General features: G+C 43.6%; 1 protein-coding gene across 2 annotated transcripts in view; it reads right to left on the bottom strand.

The window, feature by feature from the left end:
* LOC139570756 (serine/threonine-protein phosphatase 2A 56 kDa regulatory subunit delta isoform-like) overlaps positions 1–22,490 on the bottom strand; it is a 55,336-nt gene that overhangs the window by 11,774 nt on the left and 21,072 nt on the right. For both annotated transcript variants that reach the window (XM_071392904.1, XM_071392905.1), the window contains exon 4: positions 3,344–3,543. In XM_071392904.1, the coding sequence (XP_071249005.1) occupies positions 3,344–3,543 (200 nt within the window). The remainder of the gene's footprint in view (positions 1–3,343; positions 3,544–22,490) is intronic.

A 22,490-nucleotide genomic window follows, 5' to 3' on the forward strand; every position in this document is an offset into this window, starting at 1 on the left:
CTTTATTGAAGACTCATCTCTTCAGTAGGTCCTATGATTGAGTGTAGTCTGGCCCAGGGTTGTGAAGTGAAGGTTGTTGTTGTGAAGGGTTGTGAAGGTGAACGGAAAGGCACTGGAGCGACGAACCGCCCTTGCCTGGCCGGTTCCCCTCTCTCCCCTGGGATTCGCTGCCTCTAATCCTATTACGGGGGCTGAGTCACTGGCTTACTGGTGCTCTTCCATGCTGTCCCTAGGGGGGGTGCATCACTTGAGTGGGTGAGTCACTGACGTGATCATCCTGTCCGGGTTGGAGGGGGGCTCGGGTTCGTGCCGTGGGGGAGATCATTGTGGGCTATACTCGGTCTTGTCTCTTGGTAGTAAGTGGTTTGAAGATATCCCTCTAGTGGTGTGGGGGCTGTGCTTTGGCAAAGTGGGTGGGCTTATATCCTGCCTGGTTGGCCCTGTCCGGGGGTATCGCCGGATGGGGCCACAGTGTCTCCCGACCCCTCCTGTCTCAGCCTCCAGTATTTATGCTGAAATAGTTTGTGTCGGGGGCTAGGGTCAGTCTGTTATATCTGGAGTATTTCTACGGTCTTATCCGGTGTCCTGTCTGAATTTAAGTATGCTCCATCTAATTATCTCTCTCCATCTGAGGACCTAAGCCCTAGGACCATGCCTCAGGACTACCTGGCTGATTGACTCCTTGCTGTCCCAAGTCCACCTGATCGTGCTGCTGCTCCAGTTTCAACTGTTCTGCCTGCAGTTACGGAACCCTGACCTGTTTACCGGACGTGCTACCTGTCCCGGACCTGCTGTTTTCGACTCTCTCTCTCTCCACTGCACCTGCTGTCTCGAACTCTGAATGATCGGCTATGAAAAGCCAACTGACATTTACTCCTAAGGTGCTGACCTGTTGCACCCTCTACAACCACTGTGATTATTATTATTTGACCCTGCTGGTCATCTATGAATGTTGAACATCTTGGCCATGTTCTGTTATAATCTCCACCCGGCACAGCCAGAAGAGGACTGGCCAACCCTCAGAACCTGGTTCCTCTCTAGGTTTATTCCTAGGTTCCCGCCTTTCTAGGAAGTTTTTCCTAGCCACTGTGCTTCTAAATCTGCATTGCTTGCTGTTTGGGGTTTTAGGCTGGGTTTCTGTATTGCACTTTGTGACATTGGCTGATGCAAAAAGGGCTTTATATATACATTTGATTGACTGATTGAGGGGAGGAGAGAACTACAAGGGGAAGGAGGGGTGTACAAAATACCTCAGTAGGGAGGAGAGAGGGAGAATACCCCAGGAGGTAGGATAAAACACCCCAGCAGGGAGGAGTTAAGAAAGAATACTCCAGGAGGCAGGAGAGAGGGTAGGTGTAACTCAGAGGGGAGGAGAGAGGGAGAGACGCCGGGCTTAAAGGCTTCCGGAGGGATTTGGCTCGATCTGACTCATCACCAAAATAAATAAATGGACTTTGGATGCTCCTCAAGGTTTTGATGTTGATTCTCTTCCCCCCACTGTGCTGGGTGGAATCCTGAGCGAGGCCAGGCAGAAGTCATAACAGAGTCAGGATGTAGCATGGTGAGGTGACAGCATGTTTACACCCTCGTGATTAAATGTTGGCCCTTCCACACTGTCAGAGTGTATTCGGAAAGTATTCAGACCCTTTCCCCTTTCCCACATTTTGTTACGTTACAGCCTTATTTACAATGGATTAAATAGATGTTTTCCCCTCATCAATTTACACACAATACCAAATAAAATGACAAAGCAAAAACAGTTTTTTAGACATTTTTGCTAATTAATACAAAATTCAAAAAACGGAAATATCACATGTACATAAGTATTAAGACTCTTTACTCAGTACTTTGTTGAAGCACCGATTACAGCCTCGAGTCTTCTTGGGTATGACACTACAAGCTTGGCACACCTGTATTTGGGAAGTTTCTCTCATTCTTCTCTGCAGATCATCTCAAGCTCTGTCAGGTTGGATGGGGAGTGTTGCTGCACAGCTATTTTCAGGTCTCTCCAGAGATGTTCGATCAGGTTCAAGTTCGTGCTCTGGCTGGGACACTCAAGTACATTCAGAGACTTGTCCTGAAGCCACTCCTGTGTTGTCTTGGCTGTGTGCTTAGGATCGTTGTCCTGTTGGAAGGTGAACCTTCGCCTCAGTCGGAGGTCCTGAGCACTCTGGAGCAGGTTTTCATCAAGGATCACTCAGTTCATCTTTGCCTCGATCCTGACTAGTCTCACAGTCTCTGCCACTGAAAAACATCCCCACAGCATGATGCTGCCACCACCATGCTTCACCGTAGGGATGGTGCCAGGTTTCTTCCAGAAGTGACGCTTGGCATTCAGGGCAAAGAGAATCTCGTTTCTCATGGTCTGAGAGTCTTTAGGTGCCTGTTGGCTACCTCCAAGCGGGCTGTCATGTGGCTTCTGTCGGGCCACTCTACCATAAAGGCCTGATTGGTGGAGTGCTGCAGAGATGGTTGTCCTTCTAGAAGGTTCTCCCATCTCCACAGAGGAACTCTAGAGCTCTGTCAGAGTGACCATTGGGTTCTTGGTCACCTAGCTGACCAAGGCCCTTCTCCCCCGATTGCTCAGTTTGGCTGGACGGATAGCTCTAGTAAGAGTCTTGGTGGTTCCAAACTTCTTCCATTTAAGAATGATGGAGGCCACAGTGTTCTTGGGGACCTTCAATGCTGCAGAACTTTTTTGGTACCCTTCCCCAGATTTGTGTCTCGAATCAATCCTGTCTCAGAGCTCTACTGACAATTCCTTTGACCTCATGGCTTGGTTTTTGCTCTGACATGCACAAGGGCAATGGTTCACCTTCCAACAGGACAACAACCCTAAGCACACAGCCAAGAATGCAGGAGTGGCTTCGGGACAAGTCTCTGAATGTCCTTGAGTGGCCCAGACAGAGCCCGGACTTGAACCCGATCAAACATCTCTGGAGAGACCTGAAAAAAGCTGTGCAGCGACCCCCCCCCCATCCAACCTGACAGAGCTTGAGAGGATCTGCAGAGAAAAATGGGAGAAACTCTCCAAATACAGGTGTGCCAAGCTTGTAGCGTCATACCCAAGAAGACTCGAGGCTGCAATCAACAAAGTACTGAGTAAAGGGTCTGAATACTTATGTAAATCTAAAACATTTCTAAAAAAACAGTTTTTGCTTTGTCATTATGGGGTATTGCGTGTAGTAAAAAAAAGATAGTATTTAATCAATTTTAGAATAAGGCTGTAACGTAACAAAATGTGGAAAAAGCCAAGGAGTTTGAATACTTTCCGAATGCTCTTGTGACTGTGGTGTGACTGCATGCATGTTCACTAGAGTTTGTGTGTGTGTTCTCCTCTTACCATGATGACACCCTCGGGATAGATGGACTCGGTGACCACTTCGCGGTTGTGCGTGATGTACTCCACCATCTCATTCAGACCGGCACGCTTCACCTCCTTGTACTTCAGGTCGCTTAGGGGGTCCGTGACAAAGTCAAAGAGTACGCAGCACTGGCGCAGCTTCTGCACAAACAGCTCTTCCCGGTCAATAAGAGGTGCATCTGAGGATGAGAGAGAAAGAGAGAGAGAGAGCGAGCAGGGGGTGAGATCAATGGTATGCTGCATGTCTGGGGGTTAGGCTAGATCAGGGCTCTCCAACCCTGTTCCTCGAGAGCTACCGTCGTGTAGGTTTTCGCTCCAACCCCAATTTAGCACGCCTGATTCTAATAATTAGCTGGTTGATAAGCTAATTCAGGTTAGTCACAACTGGGGTTGGATCGAAAACCTACAGGAGGGTAGCGCTCCAGGAATGGGGTTGGATCGAAAACCTACAGGAGGGTAGCGCTCCAGGAATGGGGTTGGGGAGCCCTGGGCTAGCTAGTGATTCTTAACTTCAGAAAACATTATACACTTGGTCTGTCATTTTGTGATCCCATCATTTTGTCCATGGCTAACATTGAGGATACAGGGTCAGAGTCATATACAACCCCCCACCCTTCTCCTGGACAATGAACATCAAGGTCTCCTGTAGTTGTCAGCCCCTTTCACGGGCCTGAGAAAAATGACACTAACGCAGAGGGCCCCACACTGTACCATGGAGCAATTCAGACTCCTCCTCACACACAGGCCTATGGGTGGGTCAGTCGATCTAGAGCAGGGATGTCAAATTCATCCCATGGAGGGCGTAGTGTCTGCTGACTTTTTCTTTTTTTCCTTTCAATTAAGACCTAGACAACCAGGTGAGGGGAGCTCTTTACTATAGTGACCTTAATTCATCAATCGAGTACAAGGGAGGAGCGAAAACCCCGCAGACACTCGGCCCGCCGTAGAATAAGTTAGACACGTGATCTAGAGTGTGTGACTAGTGTGTTGTTGCATAATGGTAGCCCTTCACACTTAAAAAATTGCAGATTTGGGCACTGATAAGCACCTAAATTGGAATGCGGCGGCTGTACGGTAACATGCTATAAATGAAATTCGAGCTCAGGCTCCGCGCTTCAAGGGTTTTGACTGACAGCCGTTCTGAACTTGAAAACCGCACTCGACAAGAAGTTGCCCTTCACATTTCCATATCATGAAACTCACGGCATATACTGTGTCAACGTTTATGATCACCATGTTTGATGTAGAGTTACAAGATGACGTGTCGTCATACCCTGGGTTGTTCTGAACAGAATGAGTCCGTTTAGCTATTGTGAAAAAGGTTTGCCGCGGAACACGCACACGAACACACTCGTGACTCCGACGCACACCAAAATGATGATCAGTTTCTCTGAATTGCCTTGTGAAAGCCTAACACCGTAAGATCGTATTTTACAACTTAGCTAAGTCATCTTGGCAATCGAGCAAGCTTTCAAATGATGCCCACCTGATCCAAGTTCAAGTGTGCTTGCTCTAGTTCCTAAAAAGCACAACTAGGACAGCTCAAAGACGCATTTTACAGTGAAAGACTCTTCTTTGAGTCATAAAAGTACACTGAAATGACCTATGAACTGTATACCAGTTTAGTCCTCCCACACAAACCCTTGTCATTTCTTGTGTTGCACCTACCCCACATCTTCCAGGAATAGTCTTATCATGTTACTGAATGTATCCAGGGTATTTTCAGATTTCGTGATCGACAAAGGAGAGTACAGTAAATATAAAATGCACATAAAATCAACAGTGTAATGTTTGGATTCAGCCTTGTGAACTGTTGTGTCTTCAACTTTGGTCTAATAAATTTTCCCATAATCTCACTTTTAATTGCTACCATGCTTACGTGTTTCATACAGTATTTCTTCTGTAAGAAACATTTCAATTCAACCCTAGCCATATAGGCCAGCGTTTCCAAAACTAGGGGTTGTGACCCCATGTGTGGTCGTCTGCAGGGCCTAAAATTAACATTTTGGTCCACCAGCCACTGTGGCAGGTAGACTCAAAAATCTATCAGCCAGATATTTTACCAGACAAAATATTTCTTCGCCATAATTACATAAAAAAACAGATGACTATGCTTTGTAATGTTTCTAAAAAAAGAAATGTATTAGTAAGAAGTAATGTGGCATATTGCTCAATTTCATTTAATTTGTGACCCGAGTCTTTTAATCAAAATATCAGAGACAAAATGTTCAGCTGCCCCTTTAAGGGCGGGAGGTTACCGTGGTAACGGGGGTCCTGTTACCTGTGTCTGTGTGTGTGTGATATTTGGGATCTGACCACAGACTTTTTTTTAAACCCAGAGATTCAACATCGTGAGACTTCCGGGAACACTTGTGAAGCAGACTAAGTAGGCCAGGCCGGGGTTTGGAGTTTGAGAAGTCAGTTGTTCATTTTCTCAAAATCTAAAGGCACAACCTAGATTTGAGCCAATGTCTTAATCATAAGACTGGGCGTACAGCTAAGAGCCGTTTGGGTGCGACCGTACCATGTGACACATCCCGTGTTCTACTATCTGCCACGTATAGAAAGAGGTTGTACCTTTTCTATAAAAGCCGAGACCCAACTCGTTTCGTTGGGCTCTTAACTCTGCACCATTGAGTGATTGTTAACCGCTCCATTTTTGCAAATCGTATAATAAAGTTGTTGTTTGAAGAATATAGTCTCTCTTCCTTTTGGTTAGAATTTCCACAACAATCCGCTCGTAAGGCGCTACAGAGGGTAGTGCGTACGCCCAGTACATCACTGGGGCCAAGCTTCCTGCCATCCAGGACCTATATACTAGGCGGTGTCAGAGGAAGGCCCAAAAAACTGTCAAAGACTCCAGTCACCCAAGTCATAGATTGTTCTCTCTGCTACCGCACGCCAAGTGGTACCGGAGCACCAAGTCTAGGTCCAAAAGGCTCCTTAACAGCTTCTTCCCCCAAGCCATCAGACTGCTTAACAAATGAATTACAAAAATTAATTAAATGGCCACCCAGACAAATTACATTGACCCCCCCCTTTTATTTTTACAGTCTTGCTACTCGCTGTTAATTATCTATGCATAGTCACTTTACCCCAACCTACATGTATAAATTACCTTGACTAACCTGTACCCCCGCACACTGACTCGGTACCGGTACCCCCTGTATATAGCCTCGTTATTCTTATTGTGTTACTTTCTATTACATGTTTTACTTTAGTTTATTTAGTAAATATTTTCTTTTTTTTCAATTTAAAGTTTTATTAAGTTTTCAAACAACCAACCAAACACATTCCACATTCACAGATGTGACAGACTTAAAAAAAAAAAAAAAATAAAAAAAAAAAAAAAAATGTTAGATATATATATATATATATATATATATATATATATATACATATATATATATATATATATATATATATATATATATATATATATATATATATACATACCTACATATACATACATACACACATACACACAAATAATAATTATAACAAAATTTAAAATGTAGAACTTGCAGCAGCACTATCAAGGTTCTTATTTGCTATTTCCAGCCTTAGTTGAGATGACGAGCCAATGATTAGTTTTTAGATTTTACAGCACCTTACACAACACGCATCTGCTCACCTCCCCGATCCCCCCATTCACTCTGTCCAATTTGAGATATAGTGGAGTAGTGGAGACCAGAGTCTATCAAACTTGGGCTGTCTCTTGTGGAGGTCATAAGTGAGCTTTTCAAGAGGGAGAAAGTCAACAATCTGGTCAATCCACATTTTAAATGTAGGAGAGGTACTAGAGGCCCACAATAGAAGGATACATTTCTTAGCAAAGTATGTAATGGTCATGAGCAAATTTTCTCTGTCAGGATCAAGAACAAAGTCCTGCTGGGCATTAAGAAGATAGAGACACGGGGTCATATCAAACTGTACATCTAGTATTTTCTGTGCAGCAGTATGTATAGATTGCCAAAATCTGGCAATCTCTCTACAGCTCCAAAATACTTTCAGAGGTACATCTTTTACAGTTAGGAGAAATGTCTGTTTTCATTTTATGGAGTCTCAAGGGAGTGTAATAAAATTTGTACAAAAATTTGTAATTCGATTCTTTCATTTTTACATTAGTAGAGGAGCAGTATACCCTGTCGCAAACCTCCGCCCATAACTCATCACTGATAGTCAGACCAAGGTCCTTTTCCCAGATTATTTTCAAAGGAGTAAAGGAGGAGCCTCCTTTCTCAGAAAGGAGTCTATAGATATAGGATATTTTGCCTTTAATGGATTGTGCTGTGACAAGAAGGGTTTCAACTTCGTTCAACTGAGTTCTAAACCTCCTCTTGGAAGTAAATGAGGAGATGACATGTCTAATTTGAAGATATTTAAAAAAAATGGGATCTTGGCACATTGAATTCACTGCAGAGCTCTTGAAAGGATTTCAGTGTAGTGGTCTTCTGATGAAATAGGTCTGAAAAGGTCCTGATTCCTAGAGTATGCCAAAGATTAAAGTTGGCATCCCTCAGGGCTTTTGGCAAGTCTGGGTTGCCTACTATAGGCGAGTGAGAGCATATTTGGGAGGAGATGCCCAGGTATTTCTTACAGTCCCTCCACGCTAGTAGGGTGCTGTAAATCACAAATGTTTTGGCTATGTTGCCCACTTCACTAAAGTTATTAATGAATATAGTTGAGCTTAGTGGCAATGAACCACAGGATTGGGCTTCTATCTGGATCCACGTTGACTCTTGTCTGTTTGTGATCCATGTTAGCATGTTGCGGATTTGGGCAGACCAGTAGTACAATTGAAGGGAGGGAAGGGCAAGACCGCCCTTAGATTCAGGTTTCGATAGAGTGGAGAGCTTGATCCTAGGTTTTTTATTGCCCCATATAAATTTGGTGATGCTTTGGTTAATTGTTTTGAAAAAGGAAGCTGGGAGATAGCATGGGAGCATCTGAAATAAATAGTTCAGTCTAGGGAGGATGTTCATACGGATTACATTAATTCTTCCTACTAAGCTAATTGGGAGGGAGATCCAGGTTTGGAGGTTGTTTTTGATTCGATCCAGGAGTGGAAGATAATTCTCCTTGAAAAGCCTATTCAGATCTGGTGTTATGAATATCCCAAGGTATTGAAACCCCTGTGTCTTCCATTGGAATGGGCATAGTGTCTTCATAGAACTGGTGAGTGTAATATTGAGAGGGCAGACAGTGGATTTGTTAAAATTTATCTTATAACCTGAAAACGTGCCATACTGAGCAATTGTGTCTAAAATGGGAGGAAGGGATTTCTCAGGGTTGGATATGTAGAGCAAGACATCATCCGCGTAAAGCGAAATCTTGTGCTGCAGGCCGCCTGCAGGAACACCTGTAATACTTGAATTGCTCCTTATCAACTCTGCCAGAGGCTCCGCCCCCAACAAGTAGAGCAGGGGGGATAGCGAGCACCCTTGTCTTGTGCCCCGTCCCAAAGGGAATCTGTCAGAGTTCAGTCCGTTAGTAGTCACCATGGCATTTGGATGAGAGTATAGTGATTTGATCCATTTAATAAAGTTTGGGCCCATATTGAACTTTTCTAAGACTGAGAACAAAAAGCTCCACTCCATCCTGTCGAACGCCTTCTCAGCATCCAGTGAAGCCAGCAGGACAGGGGTCTTCTGTGCGTTTACTTGATCAATAATATCAAAAAGACGGCGAATGTTATCAGAAGAGTATCTGTCTCTAATAAATCCAGTTGGGCCGCTTTTATTATTTTGGGAAGAAGAGTGTTTAGTCTTTTGGCCAGCAATTTGGTAATTATTTTGTAGTCGAAATCCAACAAGCTTATGGGCCGGAAGGAGGAGCAGGATAGGGGGTCCTTGTCTTTTTTGAGCAACACTGTATTGCGAGCTGTGCGCATTGAGTCTGGGAGAACTCCGTTTTTGCAAAAATCCTCCAGCATTGGCATGAAAATAGGGCTAAGCTGGGGCCAAAAAGCTTTGTAGAACTCTCTGGGGAATCCATCTGGGCCTGGGGACTTGTTAGGTGGCATGGAGGTAATTGCCTCCAGGATCTCCTCAGGAGTGAAGGGGGAGTTGAGATCTTCTTGGTCAGTCTCTGATAGTTTAGGTAGCGAGATTCCCTCTAGGAAGGAGTGGAGTTCTGCTTCCGTGTGTTTTCTCTCAGAGGTATATAGTTTGCAGTAAAAATCATGAAAAGTTAAATTGATATTTTTTGGGTCATATGTGACCTCGTCCTCTGCTGTTCGGATAGCCATAATTGTACGCTCTGACTGCTCTTTTTTTAATTGATAAGCAAGCAATCTACTAGGCCTATTGCTATACTCATGGTATTTCTGTTTAGTAAAGAAAACTTTTTTTTTAATCTCCCAAGTATAGTCCAAATTCAGTTTGGCTTTGGCTGCTTTAAGTTGACTCCAGGAGGTGCTGTCTGTGGATTGTTTATGTACTTTTTCACAGCGTTCCAGCTCCCTCTCCAGATCTAGCCTGTGTGCTTCCATTGCTTTTTTCTTAGAGGAAGCATATGCAATTAGATGACCTCTTAGTGTGGCTTTAGCAGCGTCCCACATTGTGGCCGGAGAAACAGGAGAATCTTTGTTGTCTTGTGTGTAGTTGTCTATCCATGTAGTTACCAATGTATGGAATGTTTCGTTTGATAGCATGGAGGTGTTGAATTTCCAGCTCTTTGACCTCGGGATGTTTTTGCAGAGGTCAAAGCGGAGGTGGACAAAGGCGTGATCCGAAAGCGCTATGGGTCCGATTCTACACGTGGCTGAATTTATGAAACTCTTTGGGATAAAAATGTAATCTATACGGGAGTAGGTGTTATGGACATTAGAGTAGTATGTATAGTCCATAGATGAGCTATTAGTCTCTCTCCAGATATCTATCAGTCCCATCTCTTTAGTAAGAGAGTTCAACATCTTTGCAGATCTAGGATTTGTGGTGGGGACTTGAGATGATTTGTCTAGGGTTGGGTTCAGGGTACAATTAAAATCTCCGGCCAACACTCCAAAGGAAACACAATGCTCATTGAACAGGGTTATCATTTTCGACATAAAAGCAGGAGTATCTGTGTTAGGGGCGTATATGTTTAAGAGAGTAATTGGTTGCCCATACAATGACCCAGTTATCAAAATAAATCTCCCCTCCGGATCAGATATGTTTTTGTCAATTATGAATGGAACATTCTTATGGATAAGTATGGCTGTGCCTCTACTGTTGGATTTGAAAGATGAGAAATACACCTGTCCCACCCAAGCTCTGCGGAGTTTGGCATGTTCAGCATCACAGAGGTGTGTCTCTTGCAATAGCGCGATGTCTGCTTTTTCCTTTTTTAGAGCACATAGTATCTTTTTCCGTTTTATTGCATGACCTAGACCATGGCAGTTCCATGTCAATAGATTTAAGGTACTAGTCATCGTCATCGAACAGTAATCGAACTTTAGTGCAAGTCATCTCTGGGTAAAGGTGGATAGTAGTTACAGCTGCGTTCACATAAAAGGAAAATAAATGGTTTACATAAAATAACAGTCTCTGAACACCCCAGCCGAGTTCCCAAACAACTCGACATATCCCGTTGGATCTATTACCTCCCCGCTCAGTCACAATTCTGTGTTCCAACAACAACAACAACAAAAAACGGGAACAGTTAGCAACGCACAACGTCTCCCCCTCCCCACCAAAGAAATGCCTCATCCTCTCCGCCCCGCATTGGGTAAATGACAACGTAGCCCCCGTCCAGACCACATTAAAAATGGGAGAAAATAAAATCAATAGCCCAGCCTACATATAGTAGGCCTAGGTTATAATATGGAGCCTATCCCTCTCAGCTAAAGGAACATAAATATAGATTAGACGGCTATAATGACATTTAGCAGGGCGGGTGGGTCTTTGGATATCGGCTATATGTTGTCTTACCTCCTTTAGTAATAATAGTAATCGCATTAGTCATTGGTCCATTTCTCATTGACCGGGGTTGTCTTTCAAAAAACGTTTTGCCTCTTCGGGAGTTTTGAAGTGTCGCAGGGCTCCTTGGTAAAGAATCCTGAGCTCGTTTGGGTATTTGAATCCCCTAAAGATGCCTCGGTCAATGGAGCATTTCTTCACCTCGTCAAACTCTCGGCGCTTTCGGCGTATTCCAGCTGACAGGTCCTGGAGTAAGATGAGTTTGGCGTTTCCCACTGTAATGGTGTTGGTTTTCGCCGCCTGTAGGACTCGTTCCTTGTCGGTGAATCTCAAGAAACGTATGATGATTGGGCGCGGTGGTTGTCTGGCTGCTGGTGGGGGCCTCAGTGCTCGGTGAGCTCTCTCGAGTTCTATGGGTCTGTCGGTGGACAGGTGGAGCCACTCGGGAAGTTTGTCTTGCAGGTAGCGGATCAGTGGCATGTTTCCCTCTTCTTTTTCGCCCAGATTTAATAGAACACAATTATTCCTTCGCCCCCTGTTTTCCAGGTCCTCTGTTTTCTCTTCCAGCTGCTCTATTTTTTTTTTTTAGCATATGCTATTGTTTCCATGGCGTCTGTCAATAAGTTTTCCGTGGATAGGATTCGCCCCTCTGCCTCGTCCAGGCGCCCCGCGTTTATGGTTATCTTGTTGTTTATGTCAGGCAAAGCATTTTCCAGGATTGTCACCTTGCCCCCTATCGCACTGAGCTGAGCGTTAATGGCATCTAGTTTAGTGTTGAGTTCTGTACGTTGGGATCTCAGCTCAGAAAAGATGTCTTCGACAGAGTGCGAGGTTGGCCTTCGTTGGGCCTCGGGGGGGAACGGGTCCTCTTGCTCCTGGCTAATGGCGCTAGCTTTTTCTGAAGCTAGCTGCTTCTTGGAGGCTTTTTCCGTCGCTAGTGCTCGAGTCCGGGTAAAAATGTCACCTGTAGTGTCGCCTTTTGTAGCCGCCATGACTTTTTGACTAAAGCTAAATGAGTTTAAACTTGAAGTGGAGGTAAGATTAGGAATTGGAAACTACTTGTGCGGAGCTCCTAGTTCATGCGGCCATCTCGTTCAGGGGTCACGTGATCCCCAGTAAATATTTTCTGAACTATTTCTTGAACTGCATTGTTGGTTAAGGGCTTGTAAGTAAGCATTTCACGGTAAGGTCTGAACCTGTTGTATTCAGCATGTGTGACAAATAAAATGTGATTTGATTTTAAGTAGAAAAATATGTTGATTCACCCTACTTGTAGAGAAACGTCCTCCTCTCTTTAATGTTGATGAAACGGTCGATCACTGTCATACCATACACACTTAAAATGTTTTGATGTCCGATGTCTACCTGGCTAAAATGCTTGCTCGCTAAGCCTAACTTCCGTTCTTGGGCAACGTTAGCTAGTTAACATTAGCCTTCTACATCAAGCTACATTTGGAACTTTCATCCTCTAAGGCCAGGGGCACAACAATGTATGAATTAAATGGTTGGAACAGAACTGCCGTTATAATCATTGGCCAGTACGGAGAATTAAGTAAAACCACAAGTCCAAATCCCTAAGGGCAAATTTGAGCTACCTGGTTAACTAGCCACCGGAGGACAACACAACAAGATGCAACAACTCAAGTTTTTCTGTCAAATGACTAATGCTGTCAATGGGATTTGAAAGGAGCGACGCCAAATCCAAGCTGACTTCCTTTGACACTTTCTTTTGGTGTGCCAGGACCCTTCACAGTTGAGCTCGCTCAGTTTAGCTCGAAGCAGATAAAAATAATTGCCTATACATGTTTTGACAGAGGTCAGATGTTCGCTGGCTTCACTTGCCTTAAATGCTACAGGCTGCAACAAATGTCAAACTCGTTTAGACTAGGCAGCATCAGATAGATGGACTAAATGTAGAGACAGAGGGGCGCCGTTTCGCTCGCTCTTGATACTTTCTCCTGGGAGATACCGTGCATTTAGAAAGTTATTTGATTTTTATTTCACCTTTATCTAACCAGGTAGGCCAGTTGAGAACAACATCTCATTTACAACTGAGCCAAAGCAGTGCGACAAGAAAACAACAGAGTTACACATGGGATAAACAAAACTAGTCAATAACACAATAGAAAAATCTATATACAGTGTGTGCAAATGGAGTAAGAAGGTAAGGCAATAGAAGCGAAGTAATTACAATTTAGCTAATTAATTCAGACCCCTTTACTTTTTCCTAATTTTGTTACGTTATAGCCTTATTCTAAAATGGATGAAAACTAATTTTTACCTCAATCTGCACACAAATCCCCATAATGACTAACGGAAAACAGCTTTTTAGAAATGTTCGCAACTGTATTAAAAAACAAAAACAGAAATACCTTATTTACATAAGTATTCAGACACTTCGCTATGAGACTCGAAATTGAGCTCAGGTGCATCCTGTTTCCATTGATCATCCTTGAGATGTTTCTACAACTTGATAGGAGTCCACCTGTGGTAAATTCAATTGGTTGGACATGATTTGGAAAGACATACACCTGTCTATATAAGGTCCCACAGTTGACAGTGCACGTCAGAGCAAAAAACCAAGCCCTGAGGTCGAAGGAATTGTCATTAGAGCCCAGAGACAAGATTGTATAGAGGCACAGATCTGGGGACTGGTACCAAAACATTTCGGCAGCATTGAAGGTCCCCAAGAACATAGTGACCTCCATCATTCTTAAATGGAAGAAGTTTGGAAAAACCAAGACTCTTCTTAGAGGTGGCCGCCTGGCCAAACTGAGCAAACAGTGGAGGACGGCCTTGGTAAGGGAGAAACTGATGGTCACTCTGACAGCGCTAAATGGGAGAACCTTCCAGGAGGACAGCCATCTCTGCAGCGCTCCACCAATCAGGTCTTTATGGTAGAGTGGCCAGACGGTAGCCAATCCTCAGTAAAAAGGTACATGACAGCCTGCATGTAATTTGCCAAAAGGCACATAAAGGACTCAAGATTCTCTGGTCTGATGAAAGCAAGATTGAACGCTTTGGCTTGAATGCCAAGCATCACGTCTGAAGGAAACCTGGCACCATCCCTATTGTGAAGCATGGTGGTGGCAGCATCATGCTGTGGGGATGTTTTTCAGCGGCAGGGACTGGGAGACCAGTCAGGATTGAGGGAAAGATGAACAGAGCAAAGTACTGAGAGATCCTTGATGAAAACCTGCTCCAAAGCATTCAGGACCTCAGACTGGGGTGAAGGTTCACCTTCCAACAGGACAGCAACCCTAAGCACACAGCCAAGACAACACAGAAGTGGCTTTGGGACAAGTCTCTGAATGTCCTTGAGTGGCCCAGACAGAGCCTGGACTTGAACCCAAATGAACATCTCTGGAGAGACCTGAAAATAGCTGTGCAGCAACACTCCCCATCCAAGCTGGCAGAGCTTGAGAGGATCTGCAGAGAAGAATGGGAGAACTCCCCAAATACAGGTGTGCCAAGCTTGTATTGTCATACTCGAGGCTGTGATCGCTGCCAAATATCCTTCAACAAAGTACTGAGTAAAGGGTCTGTAAATAAATACTTATGTAAATCTGATATTTCATTTTAACATTTGCAAACATTTCTAAAAACCTGATTTTTCTTTGTCATTACTGCAAATTGACAACAAGAAGCCCAAACAGATATAATGCTAGACTAAAACGTAATCATTTAAATCCTTGCTTACATTTGTTTACAATCACACATCTCTCTATTATGCGTAGGAATACTTGAACAGATTTCATGAATTAAAATCACTTGGAGCTGATTTCCTGGTGTTTTTTTACAATTTTTTCAAATAAGTAGATTTTTGGGGGCTCAGGAACACTTGGGGGGGCAAACATGGAAACCTTGCTATAGGCTATAGGATACAGTCAGGTAATGAACACATTATACATACAAATTTAATTTGATTACAATTATTTGTCAATAATTATTGAATTAGAAAAACAAATATTCTACTTTATTGCCCTATATACACACACACATCACATAAATTAAGTTTTACCCTGTAGATGATAGGGATCGGATTGCAATTTTTCCAGTTCTGCATTCACTTGACAGACCTAACTTGAATGATTATATACAGTAGCCTATCAAGTGTGGTCTATGATATGCCTTTTCATATTAGCTAATATTTTGTTAAAGCTTAGTTAGGCAATACATTTAAGCAATTAACTGATTATACATTTAGTACATTTTTTGTTAATAATGCTGTTATTTGTTTGTTTATCAGTAAGAAGTTCAGAAAAAAAAAACTGACACGATAGTGCTCATGATTATAATAATTAACATTATCCACATTCTTTTTCCAAATAACACAGGAAGGATTTCCTAGCGTAGGTTTTCACTTGGATTAATATAACTCTTGAAGCACACATTAGGCCCAGAGCTTGCACAGGTGCGTATTACAATGTGGTAAAGTACTTTTTTATTCCTTCTTCACCATTTATGAAAAACCCTCTCACTTGGTATCAATTTGGAGTCAATTTTGTTTTTGGGGGGGGGGGGGGGTTATTTGTAAAAAAAATATATATCACCTCACTTTTCTAGAAAATAAATAAATAAATCAGTTTAAACAGTAAATAAACTTTTTCCGGCTTTAGCAATCTAGCTAAATGTTTTGAGTTCCCATTTCCTCAGGCGGTGAAAAATATAGCCTATAGCCCAATATACACAAAGATGTCGGCAAATTCTCCGAAGAGCCAAAAATAAATATGATAATTCTGGATCCTATTTTGACAGGTTGCACATCAAAATATATAATCATGCATTCCCTGGATGTTAGATGAAATTACATACTATTTTTGCGTTGTATTTATTGTACATATAGCAAAAAAATTGTCAATTTATCACAATATGGATTTTTCCCATGCTCTAACACAAAATACACACAAGCGCGCTCTGGGGAGGAATGTAGCATAACACACCAATGTGACCTCTGACCTATATGGGCTGAGATCTCAGGTGCTCTGAGAGATCAGCCGTATGGATCAGTTATTGTATCATAAGTAATCCTAGTTCACTCCCCATTCTTTCACAGAATTCTCTCAAACGCATAATGCACTCCAAGTGGCTAGCTAAAACAACCAAGCGGACCTATCATTTATTCTCTGCGTGCATTTGCGTCCACGCTTCAAATCCTCTGTGATCTTTGAAATACAACTGTAGACTTTAATATGCATGCCATGGGAAGCTGCGAGAGAGGGAGTGTCTGTAGGGACATGTGTAACACAGCCTCAGGCACTAGACAGACGCCCACAGCAGCAAGGAGCCACTGGACAATATCACTGTCTGTTGGGAAAAATTGTCCTAATGCAAAACCCATGGCTGAATCGCCCTGGCGAGGAACAGCAGACAAACACTGACCTTTCTCTGAGAGATTACTGTCATAACACTGCAGTGTGAAGCAGATGTTTGTGATCAATAAAGAAAATCAATATAGCTTATGAAGGGCTAAAGCAACACATAATAACGCTACAGCAATAAAGTCTCTGCTGTACATGCATTTACACCATTTCTTTGACTACAGCTATAAGTGAATTCATCACAAGCCCATCAGAAGCGTGTGACCCATGTTGACTGCACAGCGTGTATGGAACAGGGAAATGTCTGCAGCCACATCCAAACAACAAATCTGAGACTGAGAAACAAGCATCTACTACAGGGTTAAAACATAATAATAATAAAAATAACAAGTCATTTATTTAAAAAAAAAATTACTTATTTTTTTCTCTCAGTTTAACTGTTGCGAGGTAGAATAGTAGAATACACAAGGTGCAATTTCAAAATGTGGTTTTGCAGTCACTGATAGTCACTCCATTAGCCTGTCTGCTAACATTTTTAGATTGGTAAATTAATCTAGTAGCCAGCTAATTTACCAATCTAAACTTGTTGTAATCAAGGTCAAATTAGAGGAAATGTGGCCCCTCATGATGAGTACAGATTTTTGTGGCCCCAACCCCATCAAAGTTTCCCATCTCTGATCTACTACAAACCACACTTACATATTTTAGTATTTGTTTTTGTTTTCTAAAAAGAGACACCGTGGGCTTTGACCATAGCCTATGCACTTATTCTATTTGCTGGTTAACAAATCATTTTCATATCAAATTCAATTGCGGTGGCATTTATCTTGAACTAAAATCATAATTCACCAAAATATGTAAATCTTCAGGTATTTGTCAAAAAGACTAAGTTGTAGAGTGAATGTGAGAAGCGGCTCTGCCTAGTCTGCCTGCATTAGGGTTGAATGGCGGGAAACCCGGTTACCGAGATTTACTGCCCAAAACCACTCCCTTTTCCCGGGATAAATAACTGCAAAAAAACAGTAAATTATAATAAATTATTTATATGAACAGCATGGCATGAAATGGAACTGTTAAATGATATGCGATGTCCAAATCTGCCTTCTCTACAGCCTTCTCTACAGCCTTCTCTACATCTGCTGCAACATAGCCTATGCTACAGTAACAAAGACCGAATGCTGGTCTAATTTACCTATCTCCATCTGACTTTCGGGGGTCACATTTTGTTAATTGCAGCTGCATGGGCACTCTCTCGCAGTTTCTCTCGCTCCCCATAAACTCCATTCAAATAGCATCCAAAACAGATAATCCTGTTCTAGATTGATATATAGCCCTAATATATACAGTACCAGTCAAAAGTTTGGACATACCTACTTATTCAAGGGTTTCTCTTTATTTTTTACTATTTTGAACATTGTAGAATAATAGTGAAGACAAACACTATAAAATAACACATGGAATCATGTAGTAGCCAAAAAAAGTGTTAAACATCTGAAAATATATTTGATATGTTTTAGATTCTTCTAAGTAACCACCCATCGCCTTGACAGCTTTGCACACTCTTGGCATTCTCTCAACCAGCTTCACCTGGAATGCTTTTCCAACAGTCTTGAAGGAGTTCCCACATATGCAGAGTACTTATTGGGTGCTTTTCCATCACTCTGCGATCCAACTCATCCCAAACCATCTCAATTGGGTTGAGGCCAGGTGATTGTGGAGGCCAGGTCATCTGAATGACTAGGTGTGTCCAAACTTTTGACTGGTACTGTATGTCCTAGTCTACCTTTCAGGTAATACACTATTCAAAAAAATAAAGGGAACACTTAAACAACACAATGTAACTCCAAGTCAATCACACTTCTGTGAAATCAAACTGTCCACTTAGGAAGCAACACTGATTGACAATAAATTTCACATGCTGTTGTGCAAATGGAATAGACAAAAGGTGGAAATTATAGGCAATTAGCAAGACAACCCCAATAAAAGAGTGGTTCTGCAGGTGGTGACCACAGACCACTTCTCAGTTCCTATGCTTCCTGGCTGATGTTTTGGTCACTTTTGAATGCTGGCGGTGCTTTCACTCTAGTGGTAGCATGAGACGGAGTCTACAACCCACACAAGTGGCTCAGGTAGTGCAGCTCATCCAGGATGGCACATCAATGTGAGCTGTGGCAAGAAGGTTTGCTGTGTCTGTCAGCGTAGTGTCCAGAGCATGGAGGCGCTACCAGGAGACAGGCCAGTACATCAGGATACGTGGAGGAGGCCGTAGGAGGGCAACAACCCAGCAGCAGGACCGCTACCTCCGCCTTTGTGCAAGGAGGAGCAGGTGGAGCACTGCCAGAGCCCTGCAAAATGACCTCCAGCAGGCCACAAATGTGCATGTGTCTGCTCAAACGGTCAGAAACAGACTCCATGAGGGTGGTATGAGGGCCCGACGTCCACAGGTGGGGGTTGTGCTTACAGCCCAACACCGTGCAGGACGTTTGGCATTTGCCAGAGAACACCAAGATTGGCAAATTCGCCGCTGGCGCCCTGTGCTCTTCACAGATGAAAGCAGGTTCACACTGAGCACATGAGCACGTGACAGACGTGACAGAGTCTGGAGACGCCGTGGAGAACGTTCTGCTGCCTGCAACATCCTCCAGCATGACCGGTTTGGCGGTGGGTCAGTCATGGTGTGGGGTGGCATTTCTTTGGGGGGCCGCACAGCCCTCCATGTGCTCGCCAGAGGTAGCCTGACTGCCATTAGGTAACGAGATGAGATCCTCAGACCCCTTGTGAGACCATATGCTGGTGCGGTTGGCCCTGGGTTCCTCCTAATGCAAGACAATGCAAGACCTCATGTGGCTGGAGTGTGTCAGCAGTTCCTGCAAGAGGAAGGCATTGATGCTATGGACTGGCCCGCCCGTTCCCCAGACCTGAATCCAATTGAGCACATCTGGGACATCATGTATCGCTCCATCCACCAACGCCACGTTGCACCACAGACTGTCCAGGAGTTGGTGGATGCTTTAGTCCAGGTCTGGGAGGAGATCCCTCAGGAGACCATCCGCCACCTCATCAGGAGCATGCCCAGGCGTTGTAGGGAGGTCATACAGGCACGTGGAGGCCACACACACTACTGAGCCTCATTTTGACTTGTTTTAAGGACATTACATCAAAGTTGGATCAGCCTGTAGTGTGGTTTTCCACTTTAATTTTGAGTGTGACTCCAAATCCAGACCTCCATGGGTTGATAAATTTGATTTACATTGATCATTTTTGTGTGATTTTGTTGTCAGCACATTCAACTATGTAAAGAAAAAAGTATTTTATAAGAATATTTCATTCATTCAGATCTAGGATGTGTTATTTTAGTGTTCCCTTTATTTTTTTGAGCAGTGTATATTAATGCAGTATCAGCCTTATATTTAGCTAATTAATGATGGGTTATTTATAATAAGCGTCTAACTTACAGCCTCTGTCTCTTGCGCAATATGCAAGCGCCTGTGCTCCGCTGGCCTCTCCTTAAAAAACGCTCCATAGCTCTTGGAGTCCCATGCAGGAAAAGCTAGACTAGAATATCTTGCTGGACATAATTTTTTGTAGCATTTCTTACACCAATAGACGATTCGAAGAGGGACGCAAGCTCTCTATTGCTGAATGTTAAATAAAGCAGCCAATAGAACTCAGGTAGTTTGAAAGAATAGCGAACGCACGATGTCGGTAGGCTATAGCAGTTATTTATTCAGACCCGCAACCATTCAATCTTCGTGAAGAGAAGGGAATGCCATCTGCATCTAACTCTAGTCCTATATTATTCAAGGATGTCATTAGAATGACGAAGATAAAACACAACGAAAAATATTTCATTTAACTGTGGAAAGCGAGGAAGGAAAGAAGCAACAATAGAGAAAGAGAGGAGGTAGGCTATTAACATTAGGGGAACTATTATGAAAGGTATATATGCGTCAGCCTACTAATTATACAAATATGCGCCATTATATTTAAAAATGTTGATCTAATTCACTAGCCTATACTTGTAACTTAGAAGGATGCATGTGCTGCACCAGTATTGCATGTTCTCTTCTGCTTTATCATAGTTTGAATGATGTGCATAATTCCAGACCATAATCATAACACATTTTATTTGTCAAATGCGCAAAATTCAACAGGTATAGGTAGACCTGACAGTGAAATGCTTACTTTAACCAAAAATGCAGTTAATAAATAAGAGCAGCAGTAAAATAACAAGAGAGGATATATACATGGGGTACCGATATAGAGTCAATGTGTAGGTGCACCAATTAGTCGAGGTAATTGAGGTAATATGTACATGTACGTAGAGTTATTAAAATGACCGTGCATAGATAAAAAAATATATATATATATTAAATGAGTAGCAGCAGCGTAAAAGAGGGGATGGGGGCAATTCAAATAGTCTGGGTAGCCATTTGATTAGATGTTCAGGAGTCTTATGGTTTGGGGTTAGAAGCTGTTTAGAAGCCTCTTGGACCTAGACTTGATGCTCCGGTAACGCTTGCCGTGTGGTAGCAGAGAGAACAGTCTATGACCAGGGTGGCTGGAATCTTTGACAATTTTTAGGGCCTTCCTCTGACACTGCCTGGTATAGAGGTCCCGGATGGCAGGAAGCTTCGCCCCAGTGATGTACTGGGCATACGCACTACCCTCTGTAGCGCCTTGCGGTTGGATTGGCCGAGCAGTTGCCATACCAGGCAGTGATGCAACCAGTCAGCATGCACTCGATGGTGCAGCTGTTGAACCTTTTGAGGATCTGAGGACCCATGCCAAAACTGTCTTGGTGTGCTTGGACCATGTTAGTTTGTTGGTGATGTGGACACCAAGAAACTTGAAGCATTTAACCTGCTCCACTACAGCCCCATCGATGAGAATGGGGGCATGCTCAGTCCTCCTTTTCCTGTAGTCCACAATCATCTCCTTTGTCTTGATCACATTGAGGGAGAGGTTGTTGTCCTGGCACTACACAGCAAGGTCTCTGACCTCCTCCCTATAGACTGTCTCGTTGTCAGTGAACAGGCCTACCACCGTTGTCAACAGAAAACTTTATGATGGTGTTGGAGTCGTGCCTGGCCGTGCAGTCATGAGTGAACAGGGAGTACAGGAGGGGACTGAGCACGCACCGGAGGGGCCCCCGTGTTGAGGATCAGCGTAGCGCATGTGGTGTTACCTACCCTTACCACCTGGGGGCGGCCCATCAGGAAGTCCAGGATCCAGTTGCAGAGGGAGGTGTTTAGTCCCAGGATCCTTCGCTTAGTGATGAGCTTTGAGGGCACTATGGTGTTGAACGCTAAGCTGTAGTCAATGAATAGCATTCTCACATATTCTCACATGTTCCTTTTGTCCAGGTGTGAAAGGGCAGTGTGGAGTGCAATAGAGATCGCATCATCTGTGGATCTGTTGGGGTGGTATGGAAATTGGAGTGGATCTAGGCTTTCTGGGATAATGGTGTTGATGTGAGCCATGACCAGCCTTTCAAAGCACAGGGACTATGGTGGACTGCTTGAAACATGTTGTTATTACAGACTCTGACAGGGAGAGGTTGAAAATGTCAGTGAAGACACTTGCCAGTTGGTCAGTGCATGCTCGGAGTACACATCCTGGTAATCCGTCTGGCCCCGCGGCCTTGTGAAGGTTAACCTGTTTAAAGGTCTTACTCACAAGGGGCCATCCGGTGTGGCACAGTGGTGTAAGGCACTGCATCACAGTGCTAGCTGTGCCACTAGAGATTCTGAGTTCGTTCCAGGCTCTGTCACAGCCGGCCGCGACCGGGAGACCCATGGGGCGGCGCACATTTGGCTCAGCGTCGTTCGGGATAGGTGAGGGTTTGCCCGGTAGGGATGTCCTTGTCCCATTGCGCACTAGTGACTCCTCTGGCGGGCCGGG

Source organism: Salvelinus alpinus, chromosome 3 (genome assembly GCF_045679555.1).
Source record: "Salvelinus alpinus chromosome 3, SLU_Salpinus.1, whole genome shotgun sequence".
In the NCBI taxonomy this organism is placed as follows: domain Eukaryota; kingdom Metazoa; phylum Chordata; class Actinopteri; order Salmoniformes; family Salmonidae; genus Salvelinus; species Salvelinus alpinus.